Source organism: Lissotriton helveticus, chromosome 2_1 (genome assembly GCF_964261635.1).
Source record: "Lissotriton helveticus chromosome 2_1, aLisHel1.1, whole genome shotgun sequence".
Taxonomy (NCBI): Eukaryota; Metazoa; Chordata; class Amphibia; order Caudata; family Salamandridae; genus Lissotriton; species Lissotriton helveticus.
The window spans coordinates 1,131,279,005-1,131,305,540 of NC_136059.1; the positions used below are offsets into that span (position 1 = coordinate 1,131,279,005).

At 44.3% G+C, this 26,536-nt stretch overlaps 1 protein-coding gene across 1 annotated transcript in view; it reads right to left on the reverse strand.

Annotated features, from left to right (window-relative positions):
* ADAMTSL1 (ADAMTS like 1) overlaps positions 1-12,477 on the reverse strand; it is a 677,686-nt gene extending 665,209 nt beyond the window's left edge. The window contains exons 1-2 of the mRNA XM_078677817.1: positions 12,448-12,477; positions 11,416-11,543 (exon numbers count right to left, since the gene is read on the reverse strand). Coding sequence (XP_078533943.1) covers positions 11,416-11,543; positions 12,448-12,477 — 158 coding nt within the window. The remainder of the gene's footprint in view (positions 1-11,415; positions 11,544-12,447) is intronic.
* Positions 12,478-26,536: the final 14,059 nt, after the last annotated feature.

A 26,536-nucleotide genomic window follows, 5' to 3' on the forward strand; every position in this document is an offset into this window, starting at 1 on the left:
CTTCAACCGAGTACTCCTTGAACTGCTGTATGACCAGAGTTGGTGTCTGCCTGACAGTGAACTTTCCAGAGGTGAGTGGCCATTACCAGGAGTAAGGTCATGCAGGAAGAAGCTAAATCCCTGACCTGAAACGCCTTGAAGGCAAACTGCTGCTGGGAGGTAAAGGAGTCTGCAAACTGTTCAGACGTGACTGACCTGAAGAACTAGAGCAGCCTGACCCCTGGTGCTTTGTAGGGCAGTCAGCCAAGAGGAAGTCTAAGAAGAGCGATCTGCTTACCCTGAGCAGTGTGGGCTGCAGACTCTGGGTGTGGACAATTCATGTTAGAATCACAGAGGTCACTGCCTTTGCCTCCACAAAGCTGTGCCTGAGTGGACTGTGCAGCTGCAACTATGAGCTGTGCCCAAGTGGAATGTGCCACTGAACTACGAACTGTGCCTAAGGTGGGGTTGCACCACTTCCGAGACTGCATAGAGGTGGACCTTAACCACCGGCGTAATGAAAATTGAGGGGCCCTCCCTGCAAGATACAGGGTGAGGCCCTCTCCGGGCTCAATCAGGAGCTCTCTGGCCAGAGTGCTGTGCTGAGGGGCCCCTCTGGAGCTTGGGGGGCCCGCATCATGGAGGCTGCGGGGGCCTGTGTTACGCCCCAGACCGTAACCTCTAATCCCTAACTCACTGGAAGCCGAGAAGCGGGTTCATCTTCAACCGGGTGCCTTAATCAATGCCAGAGCTCTGTACGTCAGCATAAACTCCGGGCTGCAGCCTCCACTGCAACCTACTGCTGCAGCCAGCTCATCACTCTTGGAATAGGGAGTGAGGCCAATGAAGGCTGTTGGTCTTTGCTGGTTGCCCCAGACGAACCCAGGAGAATCTACTGTGGTGAGAAAAAACCTTTGTGGACGGCTGTGATGAATTGAGTGCACAAACTCATTCATACAAAGGGGGTAATCTGCACCTGTGCCTCGAGAACTGTCCTGAATAAATTTGAACCTAGAATTGAGGGTGGGCACTCACCTTGTTTCTACACAAAAGGCACTCTGGAGAAGAGGTGTAGTGAGGGGTGGGACTCAGCACTCTGGGCATAGTAACCCCAGCAACAGTGAAGCATATTGTACCTATAACTTACTCAGTGGAGCATTGAGTTTTATGTGTATAATAAGGTACTTTGCTTTATCAAAGTAAAGCACTGGGTTCAGTAATCTGTCATTGCACTGCTAGGGTAGAAAAGTTTTGAGTTTAAAGCACCCGACACCCCTGAGAAGCCTGCACCTACTTGCTATTGCTACCACTAGGAGTTAAGTGCTGAATGGGCTGGTCTTATCTCAGTACTTTGCTTTATCAAAGTAAAGCACTGGGTTCAGTAATCTGCCATTGCACTGCTAGGGTAGTAAAGTTTTGAGTTTAAAGCACCCGACACCCCTGAGAAGCCTGCACCTACTTGCTATTGCAACCACTAGGAGTTAAGTGCTGAATGGGCTGGTCTTATCTCAGTTTCCAGAGCCAAAGTGGGATATCAGAGGGGGAAAAAAACAAACGCAGAGGTGAGGGCCAGTAGGCCCTGCTTACCCTGTGGCCTCCAAAACCATGTCTGACACTTCTCTTGAGCCCAGCCTTGGCCTGCTCACATGTCTACTCAGAGAATCGCACCCTCTTCCAAGTAAGACCCACTTTCTATTGCACATTGAATATCTTGAGTGGTGACCTAGGGGGACCCGGAGCCTTCTCTCAAATACAGAGCTCTGTGGTCCTTATAATGACCCACTGTGGTGGACATGGCGTGACAGAATCCATTCGTGCATTGATATATGCTGTTCTTTTCCTGATCTATTGGGGCAGAGTTTTGTATTCTTTAAAACTATATTTTCATTTTCAACAACCATACATAATAGAATGGCATGTAAATCACTGTCAAGACATACGCTGAACGTGATGACAGAGCATACAGTCAGGGTAGCTATTGTAAATACATAAAGCAATGCACTTCATAAGCAGTAACACTCCTGGCACAGACCCCGCATTGCCCGTAGCACCCAACTCAGACAGCTGATCAGATATCCCTACCACAGTCACTACTGGACAAGAGCCCCTCTAGTTGCCTCCACCAGGCCCCGCACCACACTTCACAGAGAGGAGCACACACATTGATCTGCCCAATGGGCCTGCTCAGCCAGCTGCAAGCCAATATTTGAGGTCGCTACATCACCCTTCCCTGTGCTAGCAGTCTCAGTGTCTCCTGTTTGCTCAAGAAAAGCCTGGTAGGGTCCCCAAATATCATTTTGGGTGGCTGCGGACCTGCATCAGGTCGTGATAAGCATCAGACTGAGTATTGCAATATGCCATGTCCACATACCATTCCTTTAGTGTCTGGAGCATTCCTTTCACTCTGTGCATCGCTATTCTTCACCTCACAAGTAATAATCATAGGGCTATCAATCGCCAGAAAGTCTTTGAGATAGCCCTATCATAGCCCCAGCAGCGCCAACAGGGGCGACGACTCAATACACTCGCCAGTTATCTCCCGCAACACCCCCAGAACTGCGGCCCAATAGTGCTGCATCCCCGGACAGAACAATATTACATGGGCAAACCCTGCTCCCTCCTCCATGCATCAGAGGCAACAAGAATTGTCCCTCAGGGTATATCGGAACAGTCGGGATGGTGTGCAATACACCCTATAAAGATATTTAAATTGGATTAACCGGTGATGACTATTTATGGAAATATGTAAAGAAAGTATAGGGGGACCCCTTAGGTACAAATTGGGACCAGGGGAAATGACAGAAAAACGTATTGCAATGTCCCTACGTTGGAGAATGATCAAAAGATTGGGTACCTACTAGGTAGGCTACCCACTAAGCAAATTCCTTTACTGGACACAACCACTAGAACTCACTTGCTCTGTTTCCAGGCTCTCTTCCTTGTGTCCAATATTTATGGAAATAGACTTGACTACCGAAGAGCAATAGGTCCATTGTTTGTCACCAAAGAGCAGTCCCTGGTCCTCCTGCCAGCCTCCTGCCAGCCCAGTGACTCCTGGGCACCGCGATTCCGTACAGCACGCATAAAATGTTGCAATAATGCACTGAGGTGGAGCGGCCTGCAGCAGGTAAGTTAAAGTGGACAACTCTGTAAGATCCATCAAGGTCTCCTTCAACAGATCGCAAGTCATGTGCAGCACCCTGTAGTAGTGAACTGAGCCAGGACAGCATGCATATCACCCTGTGTACTCACCTGCTCCCAACTATGTATCGCTCCATCCTCGAAGAAGTCACCCATGACTCTCACCCTCAGCCCTTGCAATGCACCCACAGTCCCTCTCTCGTCACAGGGTAAACCACATTCACCACTCCTGTCTTAGTACTCAACAAGTTGAAGGTATTATAGTGAAAAGCTGGTTTTTCAAACACCGTCATGGGTAGTGTCAGGGGGGAGGTGGTGTCATGCTCAAGCCACAAGTGAGGTATGTCACCAGGGTTGTGAAACCAATAATGGGCACGCATACACTGAGCAGCACGCTAGTAAGCCTCCAGATTGGGGCATTGATTTGAACCCGCCTATTAGATAGGAGAGAGTTAGTGTGTCCCAGCTCACGCGCGGCTGCTTCCCATCCCAAGCCAAGCACTCCAACAAAGTTTGCACGTTACGAAATACTGCACTGGGAAAAGAATCGGGGTGTTTGTGAATAGGAACAAGAAACGGGGGTAGCACCACCATCTTCTTTATGGCCATACGGCGACACATCGATAGGGGCAGCCTGATCCAGCGCTCAACCACCTCTGTGAGCCGCTGCACCGCCCTGTTATATTGTCCACAACACCACTGATGGGTCCATATGGAACTGCATTAAGTACCGCACCAAGTCCGTTGTCTACTTCACAGGGTAATTCATCTGTACCGGTGTCATGGCTACAGTAAGAGGGAATATAAGGGACTAATTTCAATTAATATGCAAGCTGGAATGCTCACAAAACAGCATGACCCACCGGAGAACAGGCGACAAGTTATGTTTTGTATTTCTCACATAAAGAAGTGTATCGTCTGCATAAGCAGACACGATCAGATTGCAGTGTGGAAAGCGAATCCCCTGGTGTTCATGACATTTGCGTAGTGTGCAAGCCAGTGGTACAGCCACCAGAGCATACAACAGTGGTGACAGAGGACAGCCCTGCCTAGTGCCCCTCATAACGTTTATGGGTTCCAAAACTACCCTAACTGACCCAGACGCGAGCGGTCGGCCGGGTATAAAGCACCTTGACCAGTTGCTAGATGACATCTCCCACACATTGCAGCACACAGGCGCGCAACACCCATTGGCCTCACGGGGCTTCAGCCCCCCCGTCGTGTCCGTCAGCCCGGGCTGAGACAGCTTCGCGGGCTGGCGAGCATCTTATTGCAGCCGCACCCGAGTACTTAACAGGTCTTTAAAAGACCATTTACTTGCAAATGAGGCTTTTGTTGTGTGTTGATCCCTTCTTACAGCCACTCTGTCTAAGGTGGAAGAATTAGCCCCCCCCGAAATATTTTTCAGCCCCCCCCCCGAAATTTGGCTCTAGTTGCCCGCCTGGCAGCACATATCGCAGGGACCCACACTAGACCAAATCAAACGCTTTTTCAGCATCCAGAAACATGGCAGTGGCCGCAGATTGTAATCTATACAAGAGATCGTGCCAAAGAGGGTTCTGGGATTGTGTATCAAGGACCAGCCCGGTATGAACCCAGCCTATTCTGGGCCAATAATTCCCGGGAGCAGAGGCACCAAGCGGTTAGCCAATATTTTCATGAACATTTTCATGTTGGTGTTCAACAGCGACAGAGGCCTTTAGGATGAGCAACAGTCAGCCGGCCTACCTGGCTTTAACAGAGTGACCTAGAGTGCCTTGTGCATCGAAGGTGTTACAACAAACAAATGATGGACGGAATGCTGACAATGCAAACATTCTCCCCCAGTCAAAAGATCTGGGTTAAATCCATCGTTCTTTTGTTCACCATGCCACCCCAGTTTAGACCCAGCCATATGCAAATCAGTCTTGACCCTGTGCCTCATGGGAACAGTCCAGACCGAACTGCCAAGCCAGGTCCTCCCTGGACCGTAAACAAGCATCCTGGGACCGGTTTGAGGGTATGTCACCCTTCTTCAGCCAGGCTAGCTTGAATCCAGTGGCACAGTGAGCAAGGGCCCAATGTCTAGACATACCCATCCCATTTAGGGCGAAAAGTGTTACAGGTGGCATGCAACCCCCCTTCACCATTTCTTCATATAGGGTGACCAAGTGTGGTTCGAGTTTTCCCTGATAGGCCTTATAGAAGGCAACCGTCAGCCCAAATGTACCCCTTGCCTTCCCACCCAGCACATCTTTCAGCGCTGCCAAGATCTCTGCAGGGCATAGCCGAGCCACCTTCAGTCAATTCATTTTGATATGGACAAGATAGTCCCTCGTGGTCTGCTCAGCATGAGAGAGGTGCGACGCATAGAGCTCTGTATAATAATGGAGGAAACGATCCAACACCTGCTCCACCGAACCAAGAGGTACAACCTGCTCATCTCTGACTGCCAACACCATTTCGTCCTTGCACTGCAGCAGCAGGACCGCTGCTAATGTAGCGCCACAATGCTCTCCCTTGCTATCCCCCGAAGTCACATACTTTCCTAGGTGAGTTACTTCGCTTTGGACTACCTCATGAAACTCCTAAAACCTGACCTTGATGTCACCCTACAAACTCTGCACAGCTGTCTCTCTCTGTGCCCACTCCAGACCTCCTACTTCAGCCTCCAGTCGTGACACAGTCCTCAGCACCAACACACGCTGGCATGGTTTGATATGGTAAACCCCCTAGATTTAGACCTTGTAGGCCTCCCATACCGTTGCAAATTTCCCCACAGACCGTATGTTGGTAATTTGAAATGTTGATCTATCGCTTGCCCAAGCGCCTCCCGGAAGACAGCAGCCAGAAGAGAGTATGGCAGGAACTGCCAGGAGAATGCGGGAGGCCTCAGACTATCTGGGTACCCATTGGCACCCTGATGTACCAGGTAAGTAATATCAACAGCAATGGGCTCCTAGCATTTACACCATCGCCATCTGCAATCGGCTCCTCAGGGCATGCCGACACAGCTTTTCTGCAAAGTTTCAGCCCTAGCTACGTCACAGACCGTGCAGGGTAGGACATAAGTGGTTGTGGCGACATTAGGGCGAACTGGACCTCCAGGATTATGTCGGATAGGAATGTGGCCGAAGGAGCTCACCAAAATGGCGGCCATCTTCAGGTCGGGCAAGCTCCGTCCCCCCTTTTTTTGTTGGTTTGTTGTATTCTGTTATCCTTTTATTACACCCCTATAGAAATTCACTTAGGTATTTTTATTTGGTCGTTTAGTTGCCAAAATCAGTTAGTCTGATATATTTCAGTTTGCGTTTCGGTCACATTTAGTAGACACTTTCAGTTGTTTATGCCAGAAAACCACCCCACCCATTAAAACACAAGAAAAAAACTTTGAGCAAGCATCTGAAGATTAACTAACAGTTTACCATGCAAGCCAAGAGCACTTTTTAGCCACCTTAGAGGGTCGACTGCGTTAATGGGGGCTAGTGTATGCAGATGGAAAATACACTCATAACATCTATGAATTAATACAATATACAAACATGCATTTCATTGGCTAATTGGGAAACATCTGATCGAAAATGCATAACATGTTCGAACATGATTTCTTTAACTATCTACCCACGTAACGTAATTGGTTCTTCAAGAGAGATCCCCAAAGGTCACAAGTTGTAATAACACTCTGTGCGTAGTGCATCCAAATCGGCTATTTTATTTGCATTTTGGTACTTTCCCATTAAAAATTGAGGGCAATTTTAGATCCCTGCATTCACATTTAAGATTTAGCCAGCGCTCTGTTTAAATTCATACACAGAGAAAACAAGGGCCTAACTGTTGATTTGCATTTAGTTAGTAAGCACTGAGTTAAAAAAAATACAGTTTTATAAATTGCACAAAATCGGCGTTTTGGAATGATAAATATAATCGCTGTAAATCAACACTATACAATAAGTCCTTCATTTTATGAAACTTTATACCAACGTTTAATCCACTTAAAAACACCAGAAGATAAGGCAAGTGGGTTACAACTGGGATAAGACTACGGATCACTCAATTTAGCCAAGAGGTGGTAGCTTAGATTCACCTTCAACAGCTTTTTAGTATATTAAAACTGAGCGCCTGCACTACATCTCTACCGAAAATGAAAGTGCTGTTTGTAGACATAATGACTAACTTTCTCGAGGCAACCATTGCATTCCTACGTCGCCGGTGCAACGCAATCGACAGGTGTATTTAATCATATTTTGAAAATGCATACCGTGCATGACTGAAAGTACTCTCCAGAACAAGTTAAACTATAGAGACCATGAGGAAACCTGCCTTATGACGCAGTAAATAAAAAAGTGTCATTACATATTTCCAGATCAATGCCAGCACACAGGCCTGCAATGTCTGCCTGCACGTGTTACACGCAAGTCGAATCTTGTGCAATACACAATGAATGTTATATGTATGGTGACCTAGAACACAGACTAATGAACGAAAACAAATCCAGCCTCTTCTGCAAGGACTTAACCAATCTGGCCCTCTTGGCTCGCCGTAGCCGCATGCCGGCCTGCTGAGGAATCATTCTCAGTCGGACAGGAGAAGCCAGGCATGTCTCTCGTCACTTGTACTGAGTTCAGAGATATAGGATCCACCCTCTCTCTGCAAAACCCCATCTGAAACCCCAGAGGGGAGCCATGTTATTGGCATGTATTGTGCATTCATATTCAAACCTGAATATTTGTAACAGAAATGCTGTACAAGTTTCAACCCCGCAATATACAAATATAACTTAATAGAGCATAGAAAAGAAATATAACTTATGTTCCAACATAGTAATGCAGCAGAATAAACGAGAAGCGCAAACAGAATAAGTAGAAGGTGGCGGAAAGGCGAAAATAAATTACAATAGTATAACAAAACATTGTATTTGTAAAGCGCAAGTTCGTCCAGAAGGGTATCTTGCCACTGAATAACAGATGTTTATTGTTACCCAACTCAATGGTACTCATTTTACCGACCTCAGAAGGATGAAAGGCTGAGTGGACCCACCAGGATTTTAACCTGGGACCATAAGGTCAAAGACAGACCCCCTACAGTGGAGGCATCAGTCCACTAAGCCACCAGACCCAGCTGCATTGAGGCAGAATACACATGTTATGGAGTAAGAGTAGGGAGACTTAGCGTCTCACATTGTGGGGCGGTGTGTGTGGAGGATCGGTGAGAAGCATTGACGAGAAGCTAGTAGCATCTTCTGTCTGCAAGCAGTACTTCTAGACACAGGCTTTGGTGGTATTGCTGGAGGTGGAGGCACACTGAAGACAGAGTCAAGCCACTCATAGATTTAGATACCAAGGCTACAAATGTGAAAAAAAGCTCTGGTCCTTTGATAAATGGAGAGGCATCTTGTGAGGATGGGACTTGTACAGCTCAAACGCTGAGTACTTTGCCAAGAGATTTGAAGAAGTAATAATGAAGGACTCTAGGCAGACCATACTAGTAGTTTAAGTCGGAGATAACTAGTGCATTTATCAGAACCCTGGCAGAGAGAGCATGGCAGGAGGTGCATCTTCTATGGGAAGAGGCTACTGGTCTTGGTGATCAACGAGGTGAAATGTATCCGACTGTGAAAGTCTTATCCCAGGTTAACATCTCCCATGCTCATGACGAGCTGAGCTCGTCACGGACGTTAGAACGCTGGAACGCGGGGATAATTCCCCTGCTGTGCTGAACGTTCTATGAAAACGGGTGTGGGTGTGACGAGCTCAGCTCATCATGAGCACATGGCCACCGTGGCTCATGACGAGCGGAACCCGTCACGAGCAGCGGGGCGCTGTGCGCACCCCCCTGCCCCCCAGCACAGCAGGGGAAAATGCCCCTCAGTGAAGGGGTTAAGGTAAATTGGTCAGACATAAAGGTGTTGGGAGGCAGGAGGAAGTGGAAAACCTTGGTTTCAGCTAGACTGAGAATCAGCCAGCAAAAAGACATTCAATGATGTGTGACAGTCAGTAAAGCAGCCGAAGAGGGAGGGGCGAAGGTGGGGTACAAGAAGATTTGAGTGCCATTGGCAAAGAACTAATAGCAGAAGCCAGATTTGGCTATAATGTTGCCAAAGCAGTTTTTTGTATGGTGAGAAGAGAGGCCCAAGAACTGAGGTGTGTAAGACACACTAAGTGAGGCGGGGTGATGGATACCTTGGAACACCATGATTTCAAACAGCATCTGTCGGAGAGGGAGGGCAAAGGAGATGGTGAAAATGAACTTGTGGCCCACGAAGGAGGGGAGATGGTGTGGTGGGCAGTTGTAGTTCAGTTGAAGGTGTACATGATGGCCCGTTCAGAGGAATTCATTTTTCGATGCAGAATAAAGACCGGATTGGGGTTAGCATGTTGAAGGCAGAATCCTTGCTAATAAGTCAACTGCTGTTGATTCACTCAGGGTTTTTTAAAGATAATAGGAGATGGAAGAATGCATGTTGGCTGAGGGGTTGTTAGAGTGTAGGGATAACAACTGCAGTTTTGAAGATGGGAGAATCATAGCTGCTGAAGAAGGACTGGTTAAAGAGTTGGAATATGGACAGAGTGTGAAGGGGAGAGTTTTGTTAACTTGGGCACAAGGTGTTTAAGAGATCTGAGTACAACAATGTCTCTCTATGAAAACGTGGCAATGGCAGTCACTTTAGGCATCTATGCTAATCTAGCCAATGGTTTTCAAGCTATTAAATTTGCAATAATCAAGGCCAAACTGAATTAAGCATTGGCAATGTCAATCGGTCTTGCTTACCTTTATATACAACCAACACCGACTTGCAATGATTGTTTACAGTTATCTTCTATGTTTGTCAAGATCGATGTTGTATTTTCTAAATGTCTGCTTCAGGCTATGTAGTGACTACTAGGTGGCACCTAAATGCAGAAAACGTGTTGTTTAAACTTGTTCTCTTTTCTTAGATCCAATGATGCTTTTGGAGCAAGCGGAACAAATGATGAATCTACCAATGGAGAAACTAAAAAGCTCCTGTGGGCGGGTCAAACACAGAAAGGGAGTAAAGCAACAAATAGGAGCAAGGTAACTGAGACCGATGTAAAAGTCAACCAATATTGAGCAGTGATTGGCTCTGTGGAGTATTGTATACAATGCTGCCTGCAGCAGACAGCTTGAGCTGTTTGCAGTGAGATGTCAACAAATGAAGACCAATCTAAAAATCTTCCAAATAGGTTTGTGCCACTCAAAAGCTCCAAAATATTAGGTGAGAGCAGTAGAAACACAACAGGAGTGAGGTGAGTGGATATGGTTCACAACTTACAGTGTTCTTAATGAGTTCGCTCACACAAATAAGGTGGCAATGGGCATAAGTGTAACGAGATCTTGACATCCGCTATTGGAAACTGGATGCCTGCTAACATTTTGCCCCTTTTGTTGGAATTTTATCAGACTTTGGAGGAAGGGCAGGGGCATGGTAGTCATGTTAACATGTGCTGTGGTCTGCTAGCACCTTAGGGAAAGGGATACAATTAATGAAACCTGGCCTCATGCTGCCCCCACTGCTGCACATTGGCTTTAGCTCCACCGCTCAACGTTATAATCATCAGTTTTATTATAATGCATTTGGAAACTATGATATCTGAATGACTATCTGTGCACCATGTTTTCTATTGAATATATTGTCAGTGTGCCATGGCAAAAGCTGCACATTTTCCAGATCTGATGGACCACCATTGACTGCCAAACGAAACCCTTATTGTCAACTCCTTTACCTTTCCCTGGGCCACCAAAATTATGGATTTGTTTGTGGTCTGAGTATACAGCATGGCTTGAGGGTAAGATTGCCCATCTGGTCTAAGCTCATATTCTGGGAAGTTGATCCGTGAAGTTTGCTGGGTGTGTGTGTGATTGGGAGCTTGGGGGGGGGGGGCACTCCAGTCTACTCTTTATTTAGTATTACTGTTGTGGCCAGCATTGTGTTTGGTCATCGATTTTATATCTAGAAATGCACTGTACCAGGTGAATCACTGCATAAATTACATGTGATGTGGTGTTCATAATTTGCTGTCAGAAAGAAACGTGGACACCGGCTATACAATTGTTATATGCATCACTCAGGCCCATCATGACCTCCTACCCAGCTAACGCCTCTAGACAATTGACATGACACCAACAAAGAGTGCCAGGAAAGGAACAGAGGAGCCAAAACAAATGAAATGATACAATTGCCAGCATTACCAGAATTTAAAGATATGCTGCATGGTGGCCATATAGTTCGAACTAACATGGCCCTCCAGGCCCAGGATCAGCTTGAAAAACAAGGCATGTCAAAGGTCAACTACTTACTTGCTGCTAAGACAGCGTCTCAGTGAATAAGAAGCTCCGCCCCCACACGTCCGCGAGCACTCACTCCATGGACCCCAAGCATCCCATAGCATATCCCGGTCCTCCTCCGATCGAGCTGTTCGCGAACTCTGTGGAGCAGAAGAGGTTAAAATTAATGATGGTGCATGAGGCAGGATCTGCTTTACACAACAACAGCCATGTTGAAGCTACATTTGCACGCTCCACTTGAAGCGAGTAAACCTTGCATGAGTTCTGAACTGATTTACCTTGAAAATACAAACAAGAGGGTGAAGCAAGTCAACACAAAGGGAAAAATGCAGCTTTAGATCCCACAAGCAGGATGCCAGAAATTGTTTTGAATGCACTTATTCGGTGGAATGTAAAACATTTAACTACACCCAGGTAATGTGGAACAGATCTGCAAATAATCCATTCAAGGCTAGGATACAGGATTTGTAAGCCTGTTAGTTGTGTCTTTAGAAATATTTAAGCACTTCGAGCGGGGACAGAGCTCTTCCGGGGTTGGCCATTGATCCACAGAGGCAACTGAGCTATTAAAATCCATAGATAATGCCAAGCAATAGTCTCTGGAACTCAGTATAGATGGTCAAAGAGTGGTCAATTCCTGCCTGTTTTGATAGAATACAACAATGACCTGGGCTTTCTTTGTGTAGGACATACAAGCAAAGTTGTCCCAAATGCATCACTGCTTCCATTTTCCCAAGAGAAAAGTTAGAAGAGATGCTGTCCTCACATAAAAGAGGCCACTACGTGCCTTTTAAAAAGGGATTTTCACTAAAAATCAAAGGACAGCAGTTGTTTTGAATATGCACATTTTCACAGGAGAAAGCCCACTTTTCGCCTAAATCATTCCTAGTAACAGCTTATAATAACATCAGGCGCTCATTTAGCCAAAGAAAAACATCTGTCGATGGTGTTGAACAATATCTGTCTCATCCTGGGAGGCCTCCCTCATCAGTTTGATGTATGCAAGAGCTGAGATTAATCAAACTCAAATGGTGGTAAATTCACATCTTGAGCCAACGTGGTGATGGCCCACATGGCTGACTCAGGGCTTCCAGCCATCAAGAAACCTAATAAAATCAATAATGTGATGAGTAAATTATCTTCGTACAATTGAGGTTCCCAGGTAAGAAAAATACAAGCCATAAGTAAACACCATTTCTCACACTTCAGCCTTGCCAGGCAATGTCTGGCTCAGACCTCTTTTCATATAACTCCTCAAATATGTCCTAGTGTCCCTGACGCACTGATGCAAGGGCCTTGCTGTCCATGGTGGGTAAGCGCTTGATCCATTACTGTAAGACTTAGCCCTGATTGCGAGTGGGCCGCGAAAGGATGGGGTGTATTACTACAAACACTACATAGCAACACAAAAGTTTTGTATTTTCTAGGTTCATTTTTGAAAGGTAGGCGTGCTGAAATTCACCGGTGATAAATATGGGGGTGTGATAATTACCACTGCACTCGAAATTGCGTTCCCTGTGTAAACAGGGGTTTGAGGAGGGTTTGGAATGTATCACCCCACTTATTATCAGGGCCTCTGTGTCCAGGTAGAGTCACTACTTTGTGAGGAGTGAGAATGAGTTACAGACAGTTAGGAAACGGATGAGAGCTATTAGCTTCTTCTGAGAATTGCACCTGTTAGAGGTAAGGAGAGAGTCATAGTGTAGCTTCTGCGCATAATTTGAGCAGGTGGTTCACCATGCTGGGCACCGGCACTTAATAATCAACACCGGCGCTTACGATGGTCTGCCACAAGGTGGCGCTGTTTATTTACTTTACAGATAAGTAAACAACATGACTAATATTCGTCTTCAAGCCATTCTTATAACTTTGGGGGCTGCAATAGTCTGAAGAAATTTCCGGAAGAAGAGGCACTATTTTAGTTCGCAATGGCAGGGGTCACTGGAGCTAAATACAACCATTCCTTCAGCCACAAAGTTCCAGAAACCATTGATGGTCTGCCTCGTTTTTAGCATTTCTGAAAAATTGAAAAAGTGAGCCAAATTAATAGGTGGAGTGCTTTACATCCGCCCTAGTTTCCAAAAGACTCATGCCCTGTAAGTTTATGAGGGAAGCTTTAAGGTTCTCACCCAGTCAACTCTGACATTATTTTGAGTTTTTTAAAATAGGCTTTGCTTCTGTGTTAAAGAGGTCTCTGTCAACCCAATTAAAACAGCCCTTCTTGGACCCTGGAGGACTGGTGAACTAGAGAACAATATCATGAATAACATTTCTTGCTCAATCTTTAGACATTTTGGCTACTTCACATCTTTTTTAGCTCAACGTGGCCATGGCCGCACATGGCAACTCATCCAGTCACCTACAAATATGCGACACTGAATAAGGGGGAAGGGCAATGAGCGATCTAAGAGGGTACCACCTTTATATCTATGCACCTTGAACATAAATAAATATATATGTATACATATATATATATATATATATATATATATATATATATATATATATATATATATATATATATATATATATATATATATATATATATATATTTATTGAGTGAGAAAGACAGCCTGTGAGAGAAATGACTGAAAGACTGATAGGTCAGCCAGAGAGGAGAGGGCCAAAACAGACAGATTGCAGTGTAAAATATGATATGCACGTGGGCATTTAGCCTCTTCTGAGAATTGCACCTGGTAGAGGTAAGGGGAAAGTCATAGCGTCAAGGACAGCTTCAGTGCTTAATTTGAACTGGTAGTTTCCGGTGCTCGGCACCGCCACTTAATTGTCAACACCTGCGCTTATGATGGTCTGCCACATGGTGGTTCTGTTTATTTAATTTAGAGACAAGCAAAACAACATGACTAATACCTGCCCCAAAGCCATTCTTATAACTTTCAGGGCTAGAATAGTCTGAACTGCCACACTTGAAGGAGTGTTATAACAGTTGTGTTGGTACTGTCATTGGCAGCACTGACAGGAACAATAGTGGTGCAAACTTCAATGGCCTCCTGACAAGGGGCCGACACTTACTTGTTCACTACTTAAGCACTGGGTTGCTTGTTCTAAAGCCTGGGAGCAGGTTTGCTGAACATTCCATGTGGCTTGGAAAAGATGTGACCTCCTGCCATGAGGCATTTTTTTCTTTAGCCCTGTTTTCGTTCTCAGTGGACTAGATAGACAATTATAAGCTACCAGTTAAGTTGTTCCATTCATTTTTGTTTTTTTGTTTTCATCAGAGCCTCACTTTGCTGTCTGTGAAACACCTCAAGTTTACCCCATGTTTGAGTGGGAGGCTGTCTCCTCAACCCTGTCTATGAGCTTACTCGTGGTGGTGGAAGCGATTATTAGACCTTGTTAGTTGTATCCTTGTGGGGAGATGGCTTATTGACTTTTCCTGTATAAGGGTCTATTCTGTTCCCTTCACTGTGGTATTTTGCCATCATGAAGTCTGGAACTTGTATGCAGTGTGTCTGTGTATGAGGGATTTGCAGTTCACATATGGCATGGTGAATGATGGGATCCGATTGGACTTCGAAGTGTTGCACAAGACAGTGGCTTTCGATGTGAGGCCAGCATGCATGTAAACATATCCCCTTCTCTAAAACGTGTATATGGTGGATGGGGGAGCATCAGACCATTCCCTTGTCCAGGTCAGGTTTCCCCTACTCCAAGAGAAGCCCACTCAGCTTCTGGTTCCATTGTTATTGCCACCACTCATGGAAACAAGAGCAGATGCTAGGACATGTCTGAGCCCAAACTATAGGTCCCCTGGAGCCAGTCCAAACAGGTTAAATAGTGGACTCCTGGATCTGAAGCCCACCACAAAATGTGGAAAGCAACATGAAGATGTGCTACTCTGGTTTAGAAGAGCATTACGGTTATTGAATGAAGAAGACTGGCTACAGTTTCCTACCCTGCCCCCTCAGATAGATATAAATACTGTTCCCCTTAGCCACTTCTTAGCTCATTGTCATTTCCATGGACACCAAGGAAGCCTGCACACCGGTGCAGGGGGAAGACAAAAGAACCAGCACAGAAACCTTTATTTAGTTAATGCGTAGGAAGTCTGCAAAGACGCTTTGTTGCAATGACTAGTGGAGAGAAGGACAGCTCACTGAAATGAGGAGCTATTTTGTGCCTGAGATGGAAGCTGACCTGACCACTGGTTAGCCTGCACAAGTCCCAGGACACTCGAAACTCTGCATGCAGGATGCCTCGACAGAATGACAAACACTCAAGTCCCTCACAACACTGCTTGCCAGGAGAAGAAAGTTCAGAAGAAGCATCTGGTTCGAGGAGCTGCATTATTGCCTCTCATTTGTGAGTGTGAGTCTGTACTGTGTTTGGCCCACCATGTGCCCATGGGTGCATGTATCCCTTCTCATAGGCTACAGAAGGACCTTTCAGGTTCAGAAATATTGTCACGGTGAAGCCATAATACCTAAAGGACCAGATCTCATTTGGGACTGGTCCCAAAAGTGACTGCAGTGGGTGCTCCTAGCACGGGAAAATCTTTATCATGACAACTAGATCTCAATATTCTGCCCCTTAAAAAGACAAATGATCCTTAGTTTCGGGGCTCAAGTAACCTTTAGAAAATGCTGTTAAGTGCACACGACCAGACCTAGCACTGCTATTGATTTTACTATATGATATTTGAGTTGGTCTCTGTATCTTTATTCCGAACCCTAAATGCCTCCCCAGCCCCTTCCACCCAGGGGTGAAAAGTTAATGTATTCTGAACCCTGAAATCCCTCTAGCATGGAAAAGCTTGTGTATGGTAAACTCTGAACCCCTTTGATGGAGAAAAGCTCTTGCAAAAGACCAGACACAGGAGCTCTCTCTAAAGCCCCTAAATTGATATACACTGAGCCCCGTAGGATAATAATGGCCATAGAGCAATGTTAAGTGGAATATAGAGCTTAGCGCTTAGGAGCTATTTTAAGTAATTCTTGTAAAAACTACCAAAATATGCTAAGGGCCTCACAAGTTTTGGTTTCACCTGAAAATCTGGAAGATCACAAGTATTTCATGGGGTAGTTATATTTGTGTTGAGTTAACCACTGTACCATCCTAAAACACTCAGCTGCTGATGTTTACCATTGTGTGAAGCAGCGATTTTGATTCAGGCAAAAAGATCTAATGTTTATTGTCTCACTGCTATATGTTGCATGCCCTACCACATGTTACCACATACTTATGATTGGGTTGGTGTTTCTAGTCATGGTCTGTCTCATTGTAGATAGTGTGTTGCAACCATTATGGTAATTGAGCGCAGTAGAGCTCCATTGGTTCAGTGTTCTGGTTTAAGGATGTACGAGGTCAAGCTTTAATACTATAGGACCAGGCGATATATTGAGACACTGGAGTAGTGGTCCATATCGGAGGCTCTAAAAGGATGCATCCTATCCAGCAGGTGTTACTGCGATCATTCAATTGTTATTTGAGAAAATAGTGGGCCAATGGGAATGGGGAGAATGCTACCAGGTGCTCCCAAAAATAGATACCTAGGGGCCTATTTATGAAATTATCACACCACGCAGCTAGTCACCGTGCTGCGCTGCGTGATAGGGAAAAGGCATGACTGTGCCGTACTAAACAAGATATAGTGCATTCCTGTCATTTCCCACCGCTGACACAATGTTCTGCTTAGCTCCAACACAGGCACCCTTGCACACTGGTTGTAAGCAGGATTGTTTTTGTGCAAGAAGGGACACCTTTCCATTCAGAAACAATCCGGAGAGGCATTTTCCTTTTTCTATGTGTGCTGTATTCTGCAGCACACAAAGAAAGAGGTACTAACAGGGTGAAAAAAGAATATTTCTTCTCGTTATGTCTCACCTAGGAAGGCGTAGCATCTTTACGCATTCCCAGGTCTACCAGTGTTGGTAAATCTGGAAATGCACCAAAATCCATGGGTGGATGCATGTGAACTCCCACGCTCCACCCATGAAATGCCTTCCCAGGGCAGAGCAATGTAACGTAGCGATTTGCGCTGCGTTTCTTTACTCTGAGCTAGTCAAGCCATGCAGCTGCGTAGCCTTGCGTGGCTTGGTAAATCCAACTTAGTTTTACATCGCCCTTGCGTGTCAGGATTGCGACGGAAAACCTTTTTAAAAAATGCCCCACAATTTCGTGCTAAATATAAGTTACAGAGTCAAACTGGATCACACTATTATCAACCCAGCAGTTATTCAGTATGTTTTTAATGTATTACAAGATTTCAAAGCTAACAAAGTGAGGACAAACAAAGAAACCGGACAAGTGGGGATCTTTGAGGATGAAAGGAAAGCCTCCAGGCACAGACTGGAGCAGTGAAGTACACCAATAAAGAGCATGAACTTGATCACTGCTGAAACATCCCAGGGGAAAGTTAATCACAGACACATCAAAACACAAGTCAGACACCAACAATAGGCCACGCTGGCTCACTGCTCCCCTCAGTCAACGCTGGGTGCCCCGAGGCACAGCTCTGGTGTCTAGAACGCCGGGCTTTTCATTCATCAGGGACAGAGTGAAAGGCAGTCCGTTGCCACCTGCGTGATGACGTCACAAGTAACTGTTTTTCAGTAGCACAATAAAGCTGGCAATTTGACAGCTTCATATCTGATTGAGAGTGATAAAAAAGAATCTTGGTACTGTTGCCCTTTTACTTCTGTGCAATGTTTGGACAGCCTTGATTTTAGAAGTTACAACGTATGTTCTATTCGATCAAAACAAAATTAGTAGTATACGTCCTCACAAAATATAAGTCAGAAGTTTGTAATTTAAATGGGATATTGGCCAGGACGGATCTTCGGGGTTCGAAAATGGAAAACAGTAGCCGTTATGAGTCGCTGTTATGAGTAACCCTTACAAATTCAGAAGACAATCTTGACGAGAAAAAGAAAATTGCCTCTGTGGAAAAAATGTTGGAAAGACGTGTTTATCGTCAGTGAGTACATTGTTGAAGGAAGGCTGTATCAAATCTTAACAATCTATAAAATATATGAGCCACAGCGGACAGGTTCCCTTCTATTTCCAGGCTTTTAAGACCCAAGGAATCTGCGCCTTGCACATAAGGATCTTAGGCTTTGTGGTGTATCTCATGCTCCCATATGTGGCGGGCCGGACAGGCCGTAGCGGGCACAGGGCATTTCCCCAGTGGGCCAGAAGCCGGGTGGGGGCCAGTTTTGTTACAGGGGGCTGGTTTTGCAGCCGCGCTGCAATATCGGCCCCCGTAACAAAAGCAAGAGCGGTACTTTTTGCTAGCGCACCCCCCTGTGGCCCACCACCCCCTCCCAGGCCGTGTGGGGCAGCAATCGCCTGAGCTGGTTGCTGTTCCCAGTCCGGCCCTGTCAGGCATGGCCTATCGAGATATCATGCAGTTGTCTAGCCTCACGCAACACAGCGGGTGTCGGAAAAATGCAGCGGATGCCCAAAAAGCAGGTCCAAAGCAGCTTCTGTTGCATTGGCCCTACTGTCTTGTTCTGGAAGGGAAGGCATACAAATACCTGCCGGCTATACCAACACCGGGGAAGGAGGCAGTCTCTTATGGGGTCATCGAGAAACGTACCAGTGAATAAACTGAGTTTAGATTTCTATGGTGTACATTATTTGCTACCTACTTTATATTTTGACTTAAGCAGCCCACGTTTTAGAAAACCATTAAAAATGTCCACATATGATCTGAGCGGAGGCCTAGCCGCATATGCGCATTTAAGTGGTGTGTGCACTAAAGAACATGCAGTGTTGACAGTGCCTCCATTTTTAACACTGGTCTTGCTACTTAGTACCTGATTATGTAAATGATCGGGAGTTCGTATCTGGTTTTCATGGGTGTTTGGAGCACCGGACCAGATTTTATCAGGCAGTAACGTCACTCAGTAAAATCATCTGAGGCTTTGGCTGCATCAACAAACCTCATTATCTGATTTTTGTTTTCTGGCTTGGGGGTATTCAATATATTTCGAAAGAAAATTCATATGAACTCCAAAAAAAAGCCCAGCTACCATCGGAAAGCATTTACTTTAAGCTGGTGCCAGTGATAACATGTTTCAATTAAACATCACATGTTTTGTGCTCGTATGATGGTCGAGAAAAAGTGCTCAATCTAGCTTGAAAGGTTAGGTCAGAAAACCGTTGTAAAAAATATTGTCTGGCATAAATATTGTGTCCTGAATATGCTTTCTAATAATATCATCTCTTTAGGTTTAAACTTTCCATCATTAACTCCGATGGGCTGATATTTTCGCAATTCAGGCATGATATTTATGCCCGAAGAAATTTTAACAATGATATTCTAGTTCCAGACTGTGTTTACCATTGTTCCACTGCCATTGCCTGTCCTCTTCAATGGATATCAAACAAATCCAGCACTTTGTCACCTCATGGAAAAGAGACAAATTGATTAAAGCAGAAGCAGCAAGATTTCCCCACTTTGTTAGAGCGGATAGCATTCACTCTCAAGTCATATTGGGCTTGCCTGAGGGCAGTGACATGGATGAGGTTGGTCTGAGGGAAACAGGGCATGCACGCTTCTGGCACGCCATGTTCATACCTGGTATCAGTAGTGATGGCCAGACAACTCACATTGTCCTGGCCTTCTGGCCTAGCTTTTCTTAGGGAAGATAGCAGAGACCCTTCATTTCATGAACAATAATGCCCCTTGCATATTTTCTCTTTTAACCTCTGGTTAGGTACTTATATGGAATGTAATTTGAGATTTCATCCTTAAAATTTGAAGGCTCTAATTTTAGAATACTGCAGTAGATGATGACCAACAATGACTCAAATAGATTCAGTAGGTCAGCTGAGGTGAGACAAGGACTGCAGGCACCGTGGAGTGGTGGAAACAAAGGGTGGTGGAGCAGAGCCAAAGGGGGATCTGTTTTTGGACAGAATTTTCTTGGCACTCACAGAACTGAGATGTTCTCGGAACAATTAGTCTTTTTCTAAAATGAAATAACAATCAAAATGACATATGATTTCAAACAAACCTTGTCTACTTTTTGTAAAGTCTTCTCATGAGCCTGACACTTGTTGTATTTATTTCAATAACACCGTACATTTGACATGATATAAACAGAACCCATGGTGCACAGGATGTCGCACTCACGTGCAAGAGCCAGGCCTGTCAGCCTGAAACAACTTCCCCTGGTGTACCCTTTGCACCCCCATACCAGCTCAGCACTGACTTCCCAAATGTACTTTTAGCTCTCAGCTACAGACAGCAAGAGCTATTGTGGACAATACCAATACTTACAGAGGGCTGTGGGTCAACCCATTGCTTATTATTGATTGGCTTTCTTGTCAATCTTATGTGCTTTCTTTTTATTCAATGGTTTTCCTTCAGCTTCTTGTATTTTTAACTTCACTGGAGCATACTTTCTTTACCATTCTTTTATTTGGATGATTTATATCCTCCCTCTACTTATATTCAGGGAACTATTTTTTCTATCAGCACTCCATGTGAATGCATTCGTGTGCTGCTTCCCTACTACAATTTCTGCACCAAGAGATCTCCAAGTTGCTTCCTATTTATTCCCTGTGTACCTATTGTATCTCCTGCCCCTCCGATCCCACAAAACATGTGTTTTCCATGATGCTATGCCCTTCCCAGCTCATCTGTTTTCTCCCTCTTCCCCACTGTTTGTCGTGTGCTTTTTGTAAATTTATTTTTTAATTTATGTTCCTCTGTTGCTTCTCCCCTCCACATCTCACCTTGCTACCCCTCACTGCCTAGTTTTTTTTAGTACTGCTGTTCGTTTCATGAAAAGAAATTGCTTTGCCCCACTTGCACAGGCATGGTGACTCTGTGGCCGCAGTAGCATCATGGACTGTAATGCACTATTGGAACAGGAATTTCCCCACCATGGTGAAATGGCATACACCGTGGTCACAAGTGTCCGGCTGCTTGAGAAACTGGTATCCTGACTTTTTATTTGAGTCTAGCATCACGCTAACCTTGTGGGTGCATAGAAGCCTAGCACCTGAAATTTGAGGTCCAGAAATCTGTTTTGTGACATAAAAGTGCACACAAAGCTTACCCTCATAGTGGACAAAGGACTAATGGCATGTCTTGGGCAGTCACAAAAGTGGCGGTAGCAGTGTATCGATATCTCTTAGTAAGATGAATGACGTCTCTAATATAAAGTTCTGCTGTTTTGTAAACTCAAGATCCTTTTGTTGATGTTCCACGCATGTGTTGGATATGAATGTGTGTAGTGAGTGTATGGCACATATGTGGTAGTAGACTATATCTGTAGTATGACTACTTCGACCTGTGGGATCCATTGTGGATAACCCCTAGTTTAGCATGGCACTGAATGGAGGGGGGATATAGCTTCCCCAGACTGTGTACATGTATGGACTAAATTTATGTGGATGGAAGATGGATACCCACACAATGAAGTGAAGGAGGATGGAGGCAGGGCCCCCCATTACAATTCTCCCAAGCATTCTCGGGAAAAGGTGTCAGGTGCAGCGGTGTCTGCATACCATTCCAGTGCTTGTCAGATAGAAGACACTGGACATATGTCAATCATGAGCTTAACCTGACTGTCCAAAGTAGGCCACTAGTAGTGATGCTTGATCTTCATACACGTCTTAGTGGACCCTAAATGACCTAATTGGTGCTTGAGATACTATGACATTGTGCAACTTTGTTGGTGGAAGAAAACAATCTCCTCTGAATATAATTCCACTGACCACAGATAACTCCCCTGCAACCTAAGAAAATGTTTTCAGATTTCTCCCTAAACACCTCTCCTCTGGCCAACCATGCCTAATGTATTCAATAACCTTACTTAACAGGCCATCTTCAGCATAAGCACTAGTCCAACCTTGCTCACTCATAGCGGACTGATACTCAGCCACTGAATCCAATAATGCCACACACACCACATCATCTAAAACATCATCATCCTCAACATCAAGAGCCATGCAGAATAAACAGTCAGCGCGAAAATTATTTACTCCAGTAGTATGTTTGATAATAGAATTGTACTCCAAAAATTTAGAGTCAAGCCTGGTGAGACTGGCGGACATGTTATTACAAGTACATTTGATGAAAATATGCACTAGCAGTTTGGGGTCCATGTTCAACTCAAACTTGGTCCCCCATATATGTATGTCCTGAACATATGTACTGCCACACATGCAAGAGCTTTCCGCTCAATTGTGCTATATGACATTCGTACAGCCCTAAGGTCCTGGATGCAAAGGCAAAGTTTTTTCCCTGCCAGCAACCTTTTGACTCAACAAAGCCCCTTAAACCACGATTGCTAGCATCCGCACTGATGATAGATGGTCGATTCTCACAGAACGCACTTAACACTGGAAAACTGTTACCGCTACGTTTTTGTCATTCTCATACATTTTCTCCAATTCATCTGATCATATGAATTTCTGCCCCTACGTAATTAAAACTCTTATAGCCTCAACAGCCTGTGCATAACCTGGAACAAAATGTGCATAGTATTCAGCAAGCCCCAGGAACGAACGCAATGCATCCTTGTCCACTGGTACATTTGCTTCCTTGATTGCCTTAATGGGCAACATTTTAGGTTTTATGCCATCACACGATACAGTATGCACATGATGTTCATATTCATTAGTGGCAAACAAACACTTTTTCCAGTCTAATTGTCATACCACTGTAAGAAAACAAGTGAGTACATACTCCTCCTTAATTAATGTTGAAACTCCTTTGATTTAAGAACCACGTATTTCCAATTTGATATTTGTCTTTGTATTTATTATTTTTTATTTCTTGTATTCTTTTATCTTATGCTTTTAATCTTCATCCTTATTTCATGATACATAGGTTTTCATGGTTTTCCAAAGTATTACAAAAAGTTGTTGCAGCAGCCGACACGTGTTTCGCCCTTTGACAGTCAGTCTAACCAGGGCTTTCTCAAGGCTGCAATAGATATATTCAGCATCATGAATTTAAATGAATTACACAGGCAGTTACAGTCACCACCGAGTGATGTGTGTTACTAGTGCAAGCAAACATTTTTTCGTTTTACAAGTGAGATGCTAAAACGAAACGTGAAGTAAACTAGTGTAGAGGCTTTTTACTAGAGTGTAGAGAAAATAAGCCAGATTGCTACAGTGCTGGCAAGAGCATTAGACTCTGAATAAAGTCTAATATAGAATGTGCATAGTAGTTACTGCATGCGATGAATCAGGTTAATGATAAGTGTGAACCCCTTATTTTCTTGTGAATTGGGCCTTTTTGTTCAAGTATATTATTCCTCCTTTATAGAATGAAGTTGTGTCATTATTTACTAATCATTATTTCATGTGTGAAAAGAAATAGACGTTGAGATATACCATGATAACAATAAGTTCCTTATATGATCTGAGTAGGCAAATTTTTGTCTTGAGGCATAATATTTGATGAAATATTTTACATCGAATGAAACAAGTAGAGATAGATATCTGAATAAAGGAAACAAACGAATGGCACATTCAATATCTATACAAAGGCAAAAAAACGGCATGTCTAATTTTTAAGCTCTGATAGTCGATGTATGGAATACAAACATTGGGGATTGCACTGGTTTCTTAGTTCAGGGCAGGTTGTGAAAAATGATATGCAATTGTAGCAACCTAAGCACATTAGTGCTCTCTATCCTTGTTGTTGATCGCCGGGTTACATACGTATACCAAGATTAGTTAAAGTCGAAAATACAAAAAAAATGGGAAAGGTGGGAGGACTAGCAGACTGGAGCATGTATTGCATTGCTGGTCTGAGCTGGCTATACCCATGTGCTTTCTGAATACCATCCAGGTTAAGGATCTCTGGACCTTGCTTCTTATACATAACTCTAACTGTCATACCACATTGCATCATAATGATAAAAACTTTCTCAAATTCCTGTTAAAGTTCACTCAAGACTTTAGCAAAAATCAAGATGTCTACTTGGTATGCCTGCACAACAGCAATGTCCCCAAACAAATTATCCATACATTTTTGGAACACACTGGCAGCACTCGCCAGACCAAAGGGTAATCTAAGAAATTTGTAAGCCCCGTAAGGGGTCCCAAATGTAGTTAAATCCTGTGAGTCCGTGCTTAGTGCGAACTGATGGTAAGTAGATCTTAGATCAATTGTGGAAAACCACATTTCTCCCCCTAAGCTGGTTAACAGATCCTGGATTTTAGGGAGTAGGTGGCAATCCACTAGATTGTTTTTATTCAGGGCACACAAGTCAGCGCATAATCTGACCTCACCAGACTTTGCGTGACATCCAACGAGAAAGATCCATAGACTGAATGATACCTTGAGATAACAATTCATTAAGCATTTTCTTTAGCTTTTCCCTAATACTGAGAGGCACTGGGCAGACCTTGTGAGCTATAGGTTGGGCATTAGGGACTAATTTAATTTGATGCTCAAACCCTATGACTTTGCCCACATATGTTCCAAATAGCGACTTGAAGTCAACCAATACATTATGAACAGTTTTTTGTACATCACAAACAAATGAAACAGGAATGTCACCATCGGCTACATGGTTGTCAGTACCTGGGACAAGGTATAAACTCATTTTGGCAAGGTCCTGCCACCCTTTAATATCCCTGCCCTTTACAGCAGCATAGCCTTTAGTGTACGTCTCTCTACCCAGAAAAGAAACATTTGACTTGAAATGGCGAAACATATGAAAATGCTTCTCCCCAAATTACTTCACCACAAATTACTCCCCAATTATCGCACCAAAAGTCGTGAAATGTGGCATCACTTAGAATAGTGATGGGTGACCCAGAATCAGCCATGACCATAGTGACATATTATCAATGTGAGCTTCACACACAGGGCCCTTAACAGGTGTGGAATGAGCAGAAACACTCCAGTTTGAGAACAACATGCTTAACGATTCTGCACACTACCAATCTTCATTGGCTGTTTAGCACTCCTGTACACACAGTTTAAAAGTAACCCAATTTTGTTCACAACAAGCTCCTTTTGCAAAAAGTAGGACAGTCGGAGAAATTACTGAGGTGAGTTTTTGGCACACATCTGTAGCAGGTGCCAAACATGTTCTTGGCAGTGTTTCTGAATGGATTTCCTTTCGTGTTGACAACACATACAGATTTTGAGTAATCATCACTGGGAACTATTGACACCCAGTTCTGAATGAAACATTTTAGAGGAAATGAGTGACCTCTTGATGCTCTTGGGTAAGTCAAGCCCAGAAGTTTCTCCTGAACCTTTCTCGAGTCAGTGAAACACAACCTTGTCCTGAACGTACTTGTGAGTTTGGATCCAGCCTACAGGTGTAGGCTGGATCCAAACTCACAAGTTGTGGTCAACGCTCTTAAGGACTGACACATTTTCCTCCACGTTCTCCTCTGGTTGTTGTATTAGCTTGCAGAAGCTATGGCACTCAAGCATGATGTTAGGCTCTTCCGAGAATTTCTATGCAGCCTAGCAATAGCCTCCTGATAAACTTTCCACTGACTATCTTCAGATGGTGCAGGCATAGGTGGTAAACTGTCAAAAACGTGTTGAGCCACACGACCAAGGCTACCAAATAATACAGCAAATTTGCTTGCAGGACTGTGCCCATTAGCATCTACGGCAACAAGATGATTTTCAAACAACCTAAACCACTGAATCCATTTTATGAGAGGTTTCCCAGGTTGAGCTAGAAAAGGAGATGGCTGCGTAATTTGCTGTGGAGTGGTCATGACAAAACACGCCGTAAATGAACAAATTAAAAAACAGAATACAAATAAACAGCCCCAACTGTTAACAGTATCTCACAAATAGAGGTAAATAACTTAGTTCAAATAAATTGAGGTCACAGTAACGCCTGAAATGTACCTTAATTTTGCAGCAGTACTTGACTAAGGACTCCAGATAATCGATAACATGAACCAGAAATTTACACAAAACTGTGAATGCTGCTTTTCAAGATGTAGAAATATGAGCAAATATGTCCGCCACGCAAAAACGCAGTGATGTCACTGCCTCTGCATTATATTTTGATGCCCAATTTAAGATGGCCACCGACAGACGCAGGGACAAACAGCTGAAGAAGAGGCTTGGCAAGCGGGTGAGTCAACGGAAGGTGTGCTCGGTGAGGCGCGCGTGAGACAAGCACCACGCTCTGTATGCATGCAAGCCAATCCAATGATG